The sequence below is a fragment of the Vipera berus genome (assembly GCF_964194415.1).
Source record: "Vipera berus genome assembly, chromosome: 6".
NCBI classification, from domain to species: domain Eukaryota; kingdom Metazoa; phylum Chordata; class Lepidosauria; order Squamata; family Viperidae; genus Vipera; species Vipera berus.
In genome coordinates, this window is record NC_138208.1 from 90,686,147 (window position 1) to 90,702,794 (window position 16,648).

The 16,648-nt window shown below is 54.0% G+C and overlaps 1 protein-coding gene across 2 annotated transcripts in view; it reads left to right on the forward strand.

Moving 5' to 3' along the window:
* The window catches only part of FLNC (filamin C), an 85,921-nt gene extending 69,589 nt beyond the window's left edge, over window positions 1-16,332 (forward strand). For both annotated transcript variants that reach the window (XM_081331453.1, XM_081331454.1), the window contains 12 exons: window positions 987-1,190; window positions 1,907-2,059; window positions 2,897-3,019; window positions 3,812-4,054; window positions 6,334-6,603; window positions 7,426-7,563; window positions 8,264-8,379; window positions 10,047-10,179; window positions 11,494-11,670; window positions 12,909-13,127; window positions 14,423-14,632; window positions 15,990-16,332. In XM_081331453.1, coding sequence (XP_081187579.1) covers window positions 987-1,190; window positions 1,907-2,059; window positions 2,897-3,019; window positions 3,812-4,054; window positions 6,334-6,603; window positions 7,426-7,563; window positions 8,264-8,379; window positions 10,047-10,179; window positions 11,494-11,670; window positions 12,909-13,127; window positions 14,423-14,632; window positions 15,990-16,177 — 2,174 coding nt within the window. In that variant the 3' untranslated portion in view covers window positions 16,178-16,332. The remainder of the gene's footprint in view (window positions 1-986; window positions 1,191-1,906; window positions 2,060-2,896; window positions 3,020-3,811; window positions 4,055-6,333; window positions 6,604-7,425; window positions 7,564-8,263; window positions 8,380-10,046; window positions 10,180-11,493; window positions 11,671-12,908; window positions 13,128-14,422; window positions 14,633-15,989) is intronic.
* Window positions 16,333-16,648: the final 316 nt, after the last annotated feature.

Genomic DNA, 16,648 nt, shown 5'->3' on the forward strand with positions numbered 1-16,648 from the left:
AGGGTGCTCTCTGAACTTGATTGTTTTCTTGCAGACGTTTCATGACCCAACTAGGTAACACCATCAAGGCTAGAAGGGAGTGGGGTTTGCTCTTTGTTTAGGGACTAGTCGCTTGCCCTGACAGTGTTGGTGGGAGTGGTCTTGATCGTTCTTTGATTGGGCTGTTGTTTACTGTTTGATTGACTGAGTTGGTAGTTCCTTGATTGGGGTATTGTTGATTGCTTTATTTGCAGGGCTAGGCAACCTTGGCTCTTTTATGACTTGTGGACTTCAACTTCCAGAATTCCTGAGCCAGCCTGGCTCAGCTTGGAAACCTCCCTTTCCCCTCAGCATGGCTGGCTCAGGAATTCTGGGAGTTGAAGTCCACGAGTCATAAAGCCGCCTAGGCCTAGGCCAGGGGCAGACAACCTGGCCTCTTTTATGACTCATGGACTTCAACTCCCAGAATTCCTCAGCCAGCATGGCTCAGCTTGGAAACCTCTCCCTTTCCCCTCAGCATGGCTGGCTCAGGAATTCTGGGAGTTGAAGTCCAGGAGTCCTAAAAGAGCCAAGGCTGCCTAGCCCTGGTCCAGGGTTAACCTAGGTGTTAACCTCTAGGCCTTGCTTGCTGGTGAGGCGATGTTTGGGGATTTTCGTTCCCTTTGCAGCTTTTCGACTGTCTCTTGGGAATGGTGGGTAGATGTTCCATTCTGAAGAGGCAAAAGGAGTTAAATTCTTCTCTTTACTCAGGACAGTCAATTTTGACTCCTCCGTCTCCATCCCTTTCCCCCTCCCTTCTTCCATCGTGGGAATTTGTCTGCCTCAATTCCCAGAATTCTCTGGGGGGGGGGGTTCGTTCCCTTCCGTTCCTCCCTGGCAAGGCCACGTGGTTTGACGAAAGAGCTCCTGGCTTGGGTGAAACCTCCCTAGGGCTGCACAGCTGCCCCCAGGCCCCCTTCGCCCTTGTCCCGCTCCCCCTCATTTCCCCCCCCTCTGCCTCTTCCCAGGGATCTCCTTCACCCCCAAGGAAGTTGGGGAGCACGTGGTGAGCGTGAAGAAAAGTGGCAAACACGTCACCAACAGCCCCTTTAAGATCATGGTGGGACAGTCCGAAATTGGCGATGCCAGCAAGGTTAAAGTCTCCGGTAAAGGGCTGGTGGAAGGACGCACCTTTGAGATGTCCGAGTTCATCGTCGACACACGGACTGCAGGTGAGCAAAGGCAGGTTGCGACAAATATTTGCGAGGTTCCCGACACCTTTCGCCAACGACACAACCACGGGTGGCAACAACCGGGCCTTCAAGACTAAGAAAATTCAGCTAATGCAAGTAGTCCCTTCACTTACGACTCAAAATTTCTGTTGCTAAGCGAGACAGTTGTTAGCCAAATTTTGCCCCGGGTTACAACCTTTCTTGCCACAGGTCTTCAAGTGACTCACTGCAGTTAAGTTAGCAAGACGGTCGTTAAGTGAACCCGGCATTCCCCTATTAACTTTGCTGGTCCGAAGGCCGCAATAGGGGATCACGTGATCCCAGGACACCGCCACCGTCATAAATACGAATCGGTTGCCAGGTGTCTGAATTTCGATCATGTGACCGCAGGGATGCGGCAATGGTTGCAAGTGTGAAATACGGTCATAAGTCGGTTTTTTCCCCGTGCCATTGTAACTTTGAATGGTCACTACATGAACCGCCGTAAGTCGAGGATGGCCTGGTTTCTGTTATTCTCAACTAACAGTGGGCACCTGCAGCTAGGTGTTAGATAAGAAGGGTCTGTGGATTCAAGGGAGGTGGCCCTAAGTTGCTTGTGGCTACTTAGGAATGCTAGGCTGCTTCCTCTCTGCTCTCCGACCTCGAGTTCCGACACTTTCTGAAGAAGCGGATATTGAAAGCTCTGTGGGGAAAATAAGCTGATTTATTGGTTCCAGGCTACGGGGGTCTCGGCCTCTCCATCGAGGGTCCCAGCAAAGTGGACATCAACTGTGAAGACATGGAAGACGGCACCTGTAAAGTCACCTACTCGCCTACCGAGCCCGGAAATTACATCATCAATATTAAGTTTGCTGATAAACATGTGCCAGGTGCGTCTCTCTCTCTCTCTCTCTCTCTCTCTCTCTCTCTCTCTCTCTCTCTCTCTCTCTCTCTCTCTCTCTCTCTCCCCCTCCCTCCCACCCTCCCTCCCTCCCTCTTTCTCTCTCACTCACCCTCTCCCTCCTTCCCTCTCTCTCTCTCTCTCTCCCTCTCTCTTTGTCTCTCCCTCTCCCTTTCTCTCTCTCTCCCTCTCTCTCACTCAACCTCTCCCTCCCTCCCTCTTTCCCCCTCTCTCTCTCTTTCTCTCTCCCTCTCCCTTTCTCTCTCTCTCCCTGTCTCTCTGTCTCTCACTCACTCTCTCACCCTCTCCCTCCCTCCCTCCTTCCCTCTCTCTGTCCCTCTCCCTCCCCCCTCTCTCTGTCCCTCTCCCTTTCTCTCTCTCCCTCTCCTTCCCTCTCTCTCTCTGTCCCTCTCCCTCTTTCTCTCTCTCCCTCCCTCCCTCTCTCTCTCTCTCTTTCTCTCTCCCTTCCCTCTCTCTCATGCTCTCTCACTCCCTCACTCTCTCTCCCTCCCTCCTTCCCTCTCTCTCTCCCTCTTTCTCCCCCTCCCCCTCTCCCTCTCTCTCTCTCTCACTCATTCTTCCTCCCTCTCCCTCCCTCCCTCCCTCCCTCTCTTTCTCTCTCTCTCTCTCTCTCTCTGTAGCCCTCAGGTTGAAAGCTGGGTGGGAATCAGGCCAGTGTGCCTCCACCTGGGTCAAGTTTAAGATTTCTGGACTAGAACTCCCAGAATTCGCCAGCCGGCAGCAATCCGGTGCCCTGCGGGTGGGCGGAGCTGGGATGGATGTTCCCGGCTGTTGAGATAACTGCTAGTCTTGCTGACTCTTTCAGGAAGCCCCTTCACTGTGAAGGTGACCGGAGAAGGACGGATGAAGGAGAGCATCACTCGCCGGCGCCAGGCGCCCTCCATCGCCACCGTGGGCAGCACCTGCGACCTGAACCTCAAGATCCCAGGTAGAGGGCTGCTGGAAAGGGAGGTTCTCCAGAGGCTGGCATTATGTCAGGAGAGGCTGGCTGCCTTTTTTTGGGGGGGTTCTCCATCTTTAAAGGCCTGTGCAGCCCCCACCTCTTTGTCTCACTTTCTAACTTCCTTCCTTCCTTCCTTCCTTCCTTCCTTCCTTCCTTCCTTCCTTCCTTCCTTCCTTCCTTCCTTCCTTCCTTCCTTCCTTCTTTTTCTCCTCCTCCTCCTCCTCCTCCTCCTCCTCCTCCTCCTCCTCCTTTCTACTACTCTACCCCCTCCTTCTCCCACTCCCTCTCTCTCACTCCCTTCCCTCCTCACTTCTTACTCCTTACTCCTCTCCCTTCTTTTCTCCACCTCCCCCTTCCTCCTCCTCCTCCTCCTCCTCCTCCTCTTCCTTTTTTCTCATTCTCACCTCTCCTTCTCTACCCCTTCCCTCTCCCTGTCCCTCTTCTTCCCCCTCTCCTCCTCCTCCTCCTCCCTTCTTACTCCTTACTCCCTCCCCTCCTCCTCTTTCCCCCTCTTCCTCCTCCCTCTACTCCTCCTTTTCTGCTCCTCCTTCCCTTGCTCCTCCTCCTCTTTCCTTCTTCCTCCTCCTCCTCCTCTTCCTCTACTCCTCCTTTTCTGCTCCTCCTTCCCTTGCTCCTCCTCTTTCCTTCTTCCTCCTCCTCTTCTTCCTCCCTCTCCTCCTCCTTTTCTGCTCCTCCTTCCCTTGCTCCTCCTCCTCTTTCCTTCTTACTCTGCCTCCTCCTCCTCCTCCTCCTCCCCCCTCCTGGCTGCTGGCGCAGGGAACTGGTTCCAGATGGTCTCAGCCCAGGAGCGGCTGACCCGCACTTTCACGCGCAGCAGCCACACCTACACGCGCACCGAGCGGACGGAGATCAGCAAGACGCGCGGCGGGGAAACCAAGCGCGAGGTGCGGGTGGAAGAGTCCACGCAAGTGGGCGGGGACCCCTTCCACAACGTCTTTGGTGACTTCCTCGGCCGCGAGAGCCTCGGCTCCTTCGGCAGCATCGCCCGGACCCAGGAGGGTGCGTGGGTCTGCCTCGCCCGTGTGCCGTGCGCTGGATGGCTTGCACCCGTGTCCCTCACACCAGCGGGGGGGGGGGGCGGGCGGGGGAGCCAGCGGTGTGTGTGAATTGCATGCCAGCCTCCCCTGGGGCAGGAAGAGAAGCTGGAGTGGCACGGTGGTTTTCTCCCCGGAGGGGCAATTGGAGGAGTGGGTCACAGGCTGACGAGTAGGCCACCCCCTCCTGCGCTCTCCTTGGTTTGATCTGGCCCTTCCCAGCAGAGTTTTTCTATCTGAGTCGTGGTTAGAATGCAGGGCTGCAGGGCGGCAGTTGGATCCTGACCGGCTTAAGGTCGACTCAGCCTTCCGTCCTTCCGAGGTCGGTAAAATGAGGACCCAGGTTGTTGGGGGCAAAAGGGCGACTCTGTCAACCGCTTAGAGAGGGCTGTCAAGCACCGTGAAGCGGTATATAGGTCTAAGGGCTATTTATTTATTTATTTATTTACTTATTTACTTATTTATTTATTTATTTATTTATTTATTTATTTATTTATTTATTTATTTATTTATTTATTTTTATTCCATTTATATCCCGCCCTTCTCCGAAGACTCAGGGAGGCTTACAAGCTTAGCAGTAGCCTTCATTCTATGTATATGCCTGCTTGTTAGGGCTTTCACACACCCCCCCCAGCGGCATTATTACAAAGTCAGCTTAATTGCCCCCAACATGCTAAGTCGGAAGGAAGGAAGGAAGGAAGGGAGGGAGGGAGGGAGGGAGGGAGGGAGGAAAGGAAGGAGAACCGTGGTGGTGCAGTGGTTAGAATACAGTATTGCAGGCTAACTCTGCCCACTGCCAGCAGTTCGATCCTGACCAGCTCAAAGTTTATTCAGCCTTCCTACCTTCCAAGGTCAATCAAATTAAGACCCAGATTGTTGGGGACAAAAGGCTGACACTGTAAACCACTTAGAAAGGGCTGTAAAGCACTGTGAAGCGGGATATATTGCAAGGAAGGAAGGAAGGAAGGAAGGAAGGAAGGAAGGAAGGAAGGAAGGAAGGAAGGAAGGAAGGAAGGAAGGAAGGAAGGAAGGAAGGAAGGAAGGAAGGAAGGAAGGAAGGAAGGGAGGGCAGGCCTTGGTGATGCAGTAGTTAGAATTGCTAACTCACTGCCCACTACCAGGTGTTTGATCCTGACCGGCTGCTATTGACAGCTTTAAGCGGGGTGGACTTCAACTCCCAGAATTCCATAGGCAGCAAGCTTTAGGATTCTGGGAGCTGAAGTCCACCTGCTTAAATAGTTGCCAAGGTAGAGAAAGCTTGATTCTTGAAAGTGGTTTCAAATTCAACCCGATCCGCCTGTGGGCCAAGCTGAAATTTCACAAGCGCTTAAAAAAACCTCAAGATTGTTTACAATTTCAATTCAGTCAGTCCTCCAAGATACGGCTGTATTTGAGCCTGGCGACTGTGGTTCCAAGTTGTGACCGTTGTAAAGCAGGTCGCCCTGCCCCTGGGCCCAATTGACGACTTTTTTCATGGAAAAAACACTGGAGGGGTTTTTTTTAAGAAGAGACTGGAGACCCATTTGTCTGAAATGGTATAGGGTCTCCTGCCTGAGCAGGGGGTTGGACTGGATGACCTCCGAGGTCCCTTCCAACTCTGCTATTTTGTATTCTGTACCTTCTGCGCATGCTGCTTTTTGGAGTGCTGTGTTTTCACCCTTGGGGGGGGGGGAAAGGATATTTAATCAGGGGAAAAGCTTTGCCTGTCGTTTCTGAGTGAATTCTACTAACGCACGACGTTTGTGTGCCTTTAATTCATACTCGTGTGTGGTTTTGCACTTAAAAGGAAATGGTTTACGTATATTTCAACACGGAATTAAGGACGGGGGTGGCAAAGCTGGAGGTCCAAGAACTGAGCAAATGTTTCCCCCAACGTTGAAAACTAAAGCCCCGAAGTCTCGGCATTCTTGAGGACTAGACTCCCAAAGATGCTTTTTTTCACCAGGCAACTGGACTTCCTTGTTTTGCTTTGAAGGCCTTTCGCTTCTCATCCGAGAAGCTTCTTCAGCTCAGCTGCCTGGTGAAAAAGCATCTTCGGGACAGCTGCGGCCTGGGTGACTGAAAAACTCCACAGACATTGAGGACTAGAAGCATGTTTTGTTTGTTTGCTTGTTTGTTTGAAAGAACAGCATGACCCTTTTTTTTTTTTTTGGGAAGCCCTGGATTGGTGGCTGGGGAGGAAAGGGGGCTTTCGAGGTGGGCTTCCAGCGTCTGACCATCCCGTGCTCTTTCCTCCCCCTGCAGGGGAGGCTGGCCTCCAAGCCATGACCGCTCAAGTGACTAGTCCCTCGGGGAAGATGGCCGAAGCTGAAATCCTCGAGGGAGAAGACAGCGCCTACTCGGTGCGCTTCGTGCCCCAGGAGATGGGCCCCCACACCGTGAACGTCAAATATCGGGGGCAGCACGTGCCCGGCAGCCCCTTCCAGTTCACCGTGGGGCCGCTGGGCGAAGGGGGGTCCCACAAAGTGCGAGCCGGAGGGCCTGGCCTAGACAGAGGCGTGGCCAGCGTGCCAGGTAAGAGGGGCACCGCCCTTCCTGCCCTCCCCCTCCCTCCCTCTTTGACCCCTCCCTCCCTTTTTTTTACTACTTCCTTCTCTCCCTCTTTTCTTTCCTCCCTTCCCCCTTCTCCTTCCTTCCTCCCTTCCTTCGTCTCTTACTCCCTCCCTTTGTCTTCCTCCCTCTTTTCCTTCCTCCCTCCCTCTCATTTCTATCTTCCTTCCTCCCTCCCTCCCTTTGTCTCTTACTACCTCCCTCTTTGTCTCCTCTCTCCCTCTTTTCCTTCCTTCCCTTCTTCCCTTTCTTCCTCTCTCATTCCCATCCTTCCTTCCTTCCTTCCTTCCTTCCTTCCTTCCTTCCTTCCTTCCTTCCTTCCTTCCTTCCTCCCTCTCTTCCTCTCTCATTCCCATCTTCTTTCTTTCTTTCTTTCTTTCTTTCTTTCTTTCTTTCTTTCTTTCTTTCTTTCTTTCTTTCTTTCTTTCTTTCTTTCTTTCTTTCTCCCTCCCTCCCTCCCTCCCTCCCTCCCTCCCTCCCACCCTTCCTCTCTCATTCCCATCTTCTTTCTTTCTTTCTTTCTTTCTTTCTTTCTTTCTTTCTTTCTTTCTTTCTTTCTTTCTTTCTTTCTTTCTTTCTTCTTTCTTTCTTTCTTTCTTTCTTTCTTTCTTTCTTTCTTTCTTTCTTTCTTTTCCTTCCTTCCTTCCTTCCTTCCTTCCTTCCTTCCTTCCTTCCTTCCTTCCTTCCTTCCTTCCTTCCTTCCTTCCTTCCTCCCTCCCTCCCTCCCTCCCTCCCTCCCTTCCTTCCCACCGCTTAAACTCTCTGCTTCTGCTGCTCTCTTCCCAGCTGAATTCAGCATTTGGACCCGGGAAGCCGGGGCCGGGGGTCTCTCCATCGCGGTTGAGGGGCCCAGCAAGGCCGAGATCGCCTTTGAGGACCGGAAGGACGGTTCCTGCGGAGTCTCCTACGTGGTCCAGGAACCAGGTAGATACCTGGGTGCATCGGGGTCAAAACCAGTTCCAGCAAGAGTTTAAAAACAAATCGGAAGTTAGGCTCTTGCTTAAAAGCCCAGAAAACTGGGGTAGCCTGGCTCGAGGTTTGGACCAAGAGTTCAAAATTATCATCACATACAGTCCTTGACTTACAACCGTTTGTTCAGTGACCGTTCAAAGTTACAGTGGCACTGGGAAAAGTGGCTTACAACCACCTCTGTGACTATTGCAGCACCCCAGCGGTCATACTTGGTGCGCTGGGCAACTGACTCGTATTTATGACGGTCCCAGGGGGTCTGGTGATCCCCTTTTGCGACCTTCCAATGAATGAAATCTATGAAGAAAGCAGATTTCCTTAACCCCTATGTTACTCACTGAACAGCTGCAGTGATTCATTTCACAGCTCTGGCGAGAAAGGTCGTAAAATGGGACAGAACTCACTTAACGACTGTCTTGCTTAACAGTCTTGCCTAACAGTAGAAATTTGGGCGCCATTGTGCCCTGTCTGGGTCCTGCAGGGCATGGTGGAGATTCCTGCAACTGTGCAGCTCTGCCTGTCCTCAGAAGCTCGCTCCTTCCTTCCTTCCTTCCTTCCTTCCTTCCTTCCTTCCTTCCTTCCTTCCTTCCTTCCTTCCTTCCTTCCCTCCCTCCTTCCCTCCCTCCCTCCCTCCCTCCCTCTTCTCCTCTGCCAGGTGACTACGAGGTCTCCATCAAATTCAACGATGAACACATCCCAGACAGTCCCTTCGTGGTCCCTGTGGCTTCACTCTCCGACGATGCCCGACGCCTGACCGTCACCAGCCTCCAGGTAGTCCATGGAAGAGCAAATTTGCAGCCCAGGGTGGAACTGTGGGGTCCTTGGTGCTTTCTGAGCTGGGTGGTTTTAGCGCAGAGGTTTCATGACCCAACTAAGTAACCTCATCTGGGCTAGAAGAGAAGATAAGACTGAGGAGACGAGGAGGAGGAGGAGGAGGATAGGAGAAGGGGAAGAAAAAGAGGAGGCAGGAGGAGGGATGGAGGAGGAAGGAGAAGGAGAAAGAGAAAGAGAAGAAGAAAGGGAGGAGGAGGAGAAGGAGGAGGAAGAGGAGGAGGAGGAGGAGGAGGAGGAGGAGGAGGAGGAGGAGGAGACGACTGTGGAGGTCCTTGGTGCTCTCTGACCTTAGTTCTCCAGGCAGACGTTTCATGACCCAACTAAGTAACCTCATCTGGGCTAGAAGAGAAGTTAAGACTGAGAAGACGAGGAGGAGGAGGAGGAGGAGGATAGGAGAAGGGGAAGAAAAAGAGGAGGCAGGAGTAGGGATGGAGGAGGAAGGAGAAGGAGAAAGAGAAAGAGAAGAAGAAAGGGAGGAGGAGGAGGAGGAGGAGGAGGAGGAGACGACTGTGGAGGTCCTTGGTGCTCTCTGACCTTAGTTCTCCAGGCAGACGTTTCATGACCCAACTAAGTAACCTCATCTGGGCTAGAAGAGAAGTTAAGACTGAGAAGACGAGGAGGAGGAGGAGGAGGAGGATAGGAGAAGGGGAAGAAAAAGAGGAGGCAGGAGTAGGGATGGAGGAGGAAGGAGAAGGAGAAAGAGAAAGAGAAGAAGAAAGGGAGGAGGAGGAGGAGGAGGAGGAGGAGGAGGAGGAGATGACTGTGGAGGTCCTTGGTGCTCTCTGACCTTAGTTGTTCTCCAGGCAGACGTTTTCATGACCCAACTAGCTAGCATGATCAGTGCAAAAAAGAGCGTAGAGTTTGGTACTTGCTGTGGTGACATTTCATGAGCCTAGCTGGGGGATGCCAACTGCAGGAAAGGACCATTCTGTGTGCTAACCTCTCTTGAACACGCAAGATGAGACCGGGGCATTTTACCGTCCCGGAGGCCACACGTGGCCCTTGGGTTGTGCTTGTCCAGCCCCCGTGAGGCTCCTTTGGGGCATCAGAAATCCAATGTGGCCTGCAGGGAGCCAGAGAAGAAGCTGGCCGGCGCCCCCATGTGGCCCCCTTGGGAATTGCCCGCCCCTCACGCGAGACGACAGACGGTCCTCATCTCACAACGGCTCATTTAGTGACCGTTCCGAGTTACAACAGCCCGGAGGGGGGGGGAAAGTGACTTATGACCGTTTTTCACACATAGCGGTGCAGCCTCCCTACGTTCACATGATCCAAAGCCAGATGCCTGGCAACTGACTCGTATTTATGACGGCCGCAGCGTCCCCGGGTCACGGGATCCCCTTTGGCGACCTTCTGACCTGCCAAGTCAACGGGGCAGTCGGATTCACTTAATGACCGTGTTGCTAAGTTAACACCTGCAGCCGTTCGCTTAGCAACGGTGGCAAGAAAAGGTCGCAAAATAGGGCCAAACCTCACTTCACAAACGTCTCGCTGAGCGACAGAAATTTCGGGCCCGGCTGTGGTTGTTATACTGAGGGTGCCAAGTTTGGGGTTGGGTGTGTTGTGTGAATCTGACTCGGTCGTCGTGTTCCGGGGGTCTGCAGGAGACGGGGCTGAAGGTGAACCAGCCGGCTTCGTTCGCGGTGCAGCTGAACGGGGCGCGGGGCGTGATCGACGCCAAGGTCCACACGCCCTCGGGCCTGGTGGAAGAATGCTACGTCTCCGAGGTGGACAGCGGTGGGTGCCAAACTTCATTTCATTTCTCCAAAGGAGCCCGTTAGAGCATCCGCACCTTTGTGGCCTTCCCACTCCTGGCCCAGCGATAATGTTGAGCGTTTCTAGGGCTCTTTCACGGCACGCTTAGTTTTTTTTACAATCGCCCTGCAAGGTAGGCCAGCCGCTGGAGGAAAACCTGTCTAAGGAATGCCCAAATGCCCTTCCCAGACCCTGGGCCAAGGGTAGGCAACCTTGGCTCTGTTAGGACTGGTGGACTTCAATTCCCAGAATTCCTGAGCCAGCGTGACTGGATCGCCCCTTTTAGGACTCGGGGACTTCAACTCCCAGAATTCCTGAGCCAGCCTGGCTGGATGGCTCCTTTTATGACCTGCGGACTTCACCTCCCAGAATTCCTGAGCCAGCCATGCTGAGGGGAAAGGGAGAGGTTTCCAAGCTGAGCCATGCTGGCTGAGGAATTCTGGGAGTTGAAGTCCATAAGTCATAAAAGAGCCCAGGTTGTCTGCCCCTGGCCTAGGCCTAGGCGGCTTTATGACTCGTGGACTTCAACTCCCAGAATTCCTGAGCCAGCCATGCTGAGGGGAAAGGGAGGTTTCCAAGCTAAGCCATGCTGAGTCAGGAATTCTGGGAGTTGAAGTCCACGAGTCATAAAAGAGCCAAGGTTGCCTACCCCTGCATCTAAGGCCCCTTCAAGACTCGTGGACTTCAACTCCCAGAATCCTGAGCCGGCATGGGGGAACTATGGGCCCCTCATGACTCGTGGACTTCAACTCCCAGAATTCCTGAGCCAGCCATGCTGAGGGGAAAGGGAGAGGTTTCCAAGCTGAGCTGTGCTGGCTCAGGAATTCTGGGAGTTGAAGTCCACAAATCCTAAAAGAGCCAAGGTTGCCTACACCTGGCCTAGGCCTAGGCCGCTTGATGACTCGTGGACTTCAACTCCCAGAATTCCTGAGCCAGCCATGCTGAGGGGAAAGGGAGAGGTTTCCAAGCTGAGCCGTGCTGGCTGAGGAATTCTGGGAGCTGAAGTCCACGAGTCATGAGGGGGCCATAGTTCCCCCATGCTGGCTGAGGAATTCTGGGAGTTGAAGTCCACCAGTCATAAAAGAGCCAAGGTTGCCTACCCCTGCCCTGGGCGATGGCCGGTGCACAGCATAAACTGGGGAGGGGGCTTGGAAAATCGGCTGGTGGGAGGCTCAGAGAGATTTGAAGAGGCCGTATATTGAAGATATTTGGGGGTTTAAGGCGGAGGGGCTTCCTTCCGGAGACCCCACGGTCGACGTGCCTTGCTGAGCTTGACCTGTTGAATTTCTGCCCCAGACAAATACGCCATTCGCTTCATCCCCCACGAGAACGGGGTCCACTCCATCGATGTCCGGTTCAACGGGCGCCACGTGCCGGACAGCCCCTTCAACATCCGGGTGGGTGAGCAGAGCCAAGCGGGAGACCCGGGGCTCGTCACGGCCTACGGCCCCGGCCTGGAGGGAGGCACCACAGGTAAGGCCCTGCCAAAGGGGTGGGGTGGGCGGAGCTTCAGAGAGGCTCTGGAAGAGGGACAGCTGCCACATGGACAGTTGAATGACAGCCTTCCCCAAGTTCCCCTCCCTTCCCTTCCCTCCTCTCCTCTTCTCTCTTTTCCCTCCCTCCCCCTCTTCTTTCCTTGCTTCTTTCCTTCCCTCCCTCCCCCTCCCCTTTTCTCCTTCCCTTTTTCTTTCTTTCCTTCCTTCCTTCCTTCCTTCCTTCCTTCCTTCCTTCCTTCCTTCCTTCTCCCTCTCTCCTCCCCTTCTCTTTTTCCCCTTTTTCCTTCCTTCTTTCCTTCCTTTTCTTCTTTCTTCTTCCCTCCCTCCCTCCCTTCCTCCCTCCCTTCCTTCCTTCCTCCCTTCCTCCCTTATCCCACCTCCTTCTTCCCTCTCCTTTTCCTTCCTTCCTTCCTTCCTTCCTTCCTTCCTTCCTTCCTTCCTTCCTTCCTTCCTTCCTTCCTTCCTTCCTTCCTTCCTTCCTTCCTTCCTTCCTTCCTTCCTTCCTTCTCCCTCTCTCCTCCCCTTCTCTCTTTTTCCCCTTTTTCCTTCCTTCTTTCCTTCCTTTTCTTCTTTCTTCTTCCCTCCCTCCCTCCCTTCCTTCCTCCCTTCCTTCCTTCCTCCCTCCCTCCCTTATCCCACCTCCTTCTTCCCTCTCCTTTTCCTTCCTTCCTCCTTTCCTTCCTCCTTCCTTCCTTCCTTCCTCCCTCCCTCCCTCCCTCCCTCCCTGCCCCCACATCCTTCTTCCCTCTCCTCTTTTCCTCCCTCCCTCAATCCCTCTGGATTGCTGCAACCATTGTAAAATACAAGGCAGCGGCCAAGTGCCCAAATTTTGATCATGCCGTCACAGTCGTAAGTCGGTCATAAGTCGTCTTTTCCGGTGTGCTTGTGACTTCGAGCAGCCATTAAACGAATGGTCGCATGTTGAGGACTGCCTGTAACATCCTGGTGCGCCTTCCAAGGGATTTGGCGGCTTTCGGGGCGCAGGGATTGCCTGCCAACACCCCGAATCCTTCCCAGAAAAGTTCTTTATGTGGGATCGTGGGATCCGAACCCAGAGCAGACAGACGCTTCCTCGGCTTTTACGGGGACCTTCCCGAAATAATTTTGAAAAACGGGCGAGGCAGCCAGGGGTTTTTCTGCAAGAGGGCCGGGCATGGTGCCAGTCCCGGGAGCGAGAGAGGCGGCCTGGCTAATCCCCGGCCTTCTTCATGGCAGGGGTCTCCTCCGAGTTCATTGTGAAGACCCGGAACGCCGGCTCCGGGGCCCTTTCGGTCACCATCGATGGGCCCTCCAAGGTGCAGATGGACTGCCAGGAGAGCGCCGAGGGCCACCGGGTCACCTACATGCCGATGGCGCCTGGCAGCTACCTCATCTCCATCAAGTACGGGGGTCCCCAGCACATCGTCGGCAGCCCCTTCAAAGCCAAGGTGACGGGTGAGTGAAGTCGGCTGGCTGGGTTTTCTGGGCCCTGTGGGGAGAAGCCTGACCCCTCTCCGCCAGCATTCCCACAACCCCAGGCTCGGTTCGGGGGTGGAGGCATTCAGTCTATGCTTGGAGGAACCCTGCTTCGCATGTCCGGTCTTGGACGCAGCCGGGGTGAGTCTCCGATAAATTACTTGAATATCACGCGATCAGCATCAAGTAGATCAATAGCCATTTGGGTCTAGTTGGTAGGCTTCTAGGCTGGACACCTGGAGAATGGGAGTACTAGTTCTGCCTTAGGCGTGAAAGGCGGATGGGTGACTTTGGGCCAAAAACAAGGAGACGATGAGTTCTAGTTCTGTCTTAGCTATGAAAGCTAACTAGGGGACTTTGGATCAGTCGCCAGGAGACGGTGAGTTCTAGTTCCACCTTAGGTGTGAAAGGCAGATGGGTGACTTTTTAGGCCAATCGCCAGGAGACGGTGAGTTCTAGTTCCACCTTAGGTGTGAAAGGCAGATGGTGACTTTTTAGGCCAATCGCCAGGAGACGGTGAGTTCTAGTTCTGCCTTAGCTATGAAAGCCGGCTGGGTGACTTTGGGCTAATCAACGAGGAGGTGAGTTCTAGTTCCACCTTAGCCATGAAAGTCAACAAGGTGACTTTGGGTCAGTCGCCAGGAGACGTGAGTTCTACTTCCCCCTTAAGCCCAAAAGCCACTGGGTGACTTTGGGCCAGTCCCTCTCTCTCAGCCCTACCCACCTTACAGGGTTGTTGTTGTTGGGTGAAAAACCGGTGTGCTGGATACGCTCGCCTTCCTTGAGCTATTTGTAAATACAATAAAGGCCGGATACGAACCAATCAATCCAAATAAACTAAAATAAATGCACGCCGGTTGCCGAGCGCCTGAATTTTCATCACGTGACCCCCGGGATGCCGCAGCGGTCATACATGCACGTAGCAGTCCCTTTTTTGAGTGCCCTTGTGACTCGAAACGGTCACTAAAGCGAACGGCTGTAATCTGAGGACTATTTATAAAACACGCCTTGGTTCCAAGAAGTTGATTCCGGTCTCCATCAGAGAGCCCTTCGTAACAGTTCTGTCCTTCGTCTCCAAGATACAAAAGCTTCTGCCCTCCCCTCCTCTGACGACACCCCTACGAGGTAGGCCGGAGGGCCTTAGATTCCCCTGGATTCTCCAGCTGCTCTTCGAGGGTGGGTAGGTGGGTGGGTGCAGGACTCACCTGGAGGCCCCCCCTGTGAAGACAGCCACGGGTGACGGTTCCCCCCCTCCCTTCTCTCCGCCCGGCCAGGTCCCCGCTTGTCCGGCGGGCACAGCCTGCACGAGACGTCCACGGTGCTGGTGGAGACGGTCACCAAGGCCACCTCCTCGGTGGGGGGCAGCTACAGCGCCCTGCCCACGTTCTCCTCGGATGCCAGCAAGGTGGTCGCCCGAGGCCCTGGCCTCACCAAGGCCTTCGTAGGGCAGAAGAACACCTTCACGGTGGACTGCAGCAAGGCAGGTGGGTACCCTGGGGGGCCGGGCCGGCACGACGGAGCATGGGAGAAACCTGGGGAAACGGGGGTCTTCAGAACTTCCCATCCGGGTCACCTGCCCAGTTTTTCCAAAAGGTCGTCAACTCGGGGCCGTCCCTGATCCCGCCGTCATTAGTAGCGGAGCCCAAAATTTCAGCCAAACGAGACATTGGTTAAGTGGGTTTTTTGCCCTGCTTTGTGGCCTTCCTTCCCACGCTCGTTAAGCTTGTAAGCTGCCCTGAGTCTTCGGAGAAGGGCGGGATATAAATGTAATTAAAAAAAAAGAGAGAATCCCTGCGGCTGTTCAGTTAGCAACACGGACGTTAAGTGAATCCGGATTCCCCCCCTTGACTTTGCTGGACAGGAGGTCGCAAAAGGGGATCGCATAATGCACACACACACACACACACACACACGCACGCGCACGCACACACACGCACGCACACACATCCCGAGACGCTGCAACCGTCATAAATGTGAGCCAGTTGCTGAGCGTCTGAATTTCGATCAGGTGACCATGTGGGATGCTGCAACAGTCATAAGTGTGAGAAATGGTCACCAGTCGCTTTTTCCGGGGCCGTTGCAACTTTGAACGGTCGCTAAGTGAACACTTGTCGGCGGAGAACTACCAGTGTTGGACAGCCGTTTGTTTGAAATGCTATAGGGTTTCCTGCTTGAGCAGGGGTTGGACTAGAAGACCTCCAAGGTCCCCTCCAACTCTGTTATTCTGATAGTATATATATGATAGATATCATATATGATATACATCATATATCTATATCATATAGAATATATATATATATATATATATATATATATATATATATATATATATATATATATATATATGTATCAAGGGACGCGGTGGCTCAGTGGGTTAAGACGCTGAGCTTGTCGATCAGAAGGTCGGCAGTTTGGCGGGTCAAATCCTGTGTGCCGCGTAGCAGAGTGAGCGCCTGTTACTCGTCCCAGCTTCTGCCAACCTAGCAGTTCGAAAGCACGTAAAAATGCAAGTAGAAAAATAGGGACCACTACGGTGGGAAGGTAACAGCGCTCCGTGCGCCTTTGGCGTCTAGTCATGCCGGCCACATGACCACGGAGACGTCCTCGGACAAGCGCTGGCTCTTCGGCTTTGAAACGGAGATGAGCACCGGCCCCTAGAGTCGGAAACGACTAGCACGCATGTGCGGGGGAACCTTTACCTTGACTTTTTATATATGTATCATATATGATATCATATATATCATATATCATATATCAGACAGCCACTGGCAGGGGTTAGACTAAGAGACCCCCGAGGTCCCTTCCTCCTCGGTGACGGTGCCATTCTGTGATTCCTTGCAGGCACCAACATGCTGATGGTGGGGGTCCACGGGCCCAAGACCCCCTGCGACGAGGTCTACGTCAAGCACATGGGCAACCGGGTCTACAGCGTGACCTACACCGTCAAGGAGAAGGGCGACTACATCCTCATTGTGAAGTGGGGGGACGAGGGCGTGCCCGGCAGCCCCTACCAAGTCAGCGTGCCCTAGGAGGGGGCCGGAGCCCACCCGCCCCCTCGGCCCCACCCGCCCCTGCCCAGGACTGGCACCCTCCACAAAGGGGGCGAGGGAGAGGCGCAACCGGGGGGACAATCGTTCGCCTCCCCCTCCTCCTCCAGTTGGACTTTGGCTTTTGAGGAGCTCTCTGGGCGGACGGGAATGGGGAGGGGGAAGGGGGAGGGTGGTGGGGTGGGAGGGGGAGGCCGCTTGAGCTGGTGAAGGGGGGGGGTCCCCAGCGAGGCCGTACTGGGAAGGAGAAGAGGAAGGGAAGTCGTAGTAGGGACGGAGGGACGCTTGTGAGAGTTTTCCCCCCTGCGTGGCTCTAATTTGGATTCGCCCCAAACCACAGCCACACAAGGGGCTAGTCCTCAGCCTGCCCCGGGGTTGATCTTAAAAGACCTTTTACCTGGCCTTTACTTGGGAGAAAGAGACTTTGCCCACTGGAAAAAGTGAGGTAGTAAG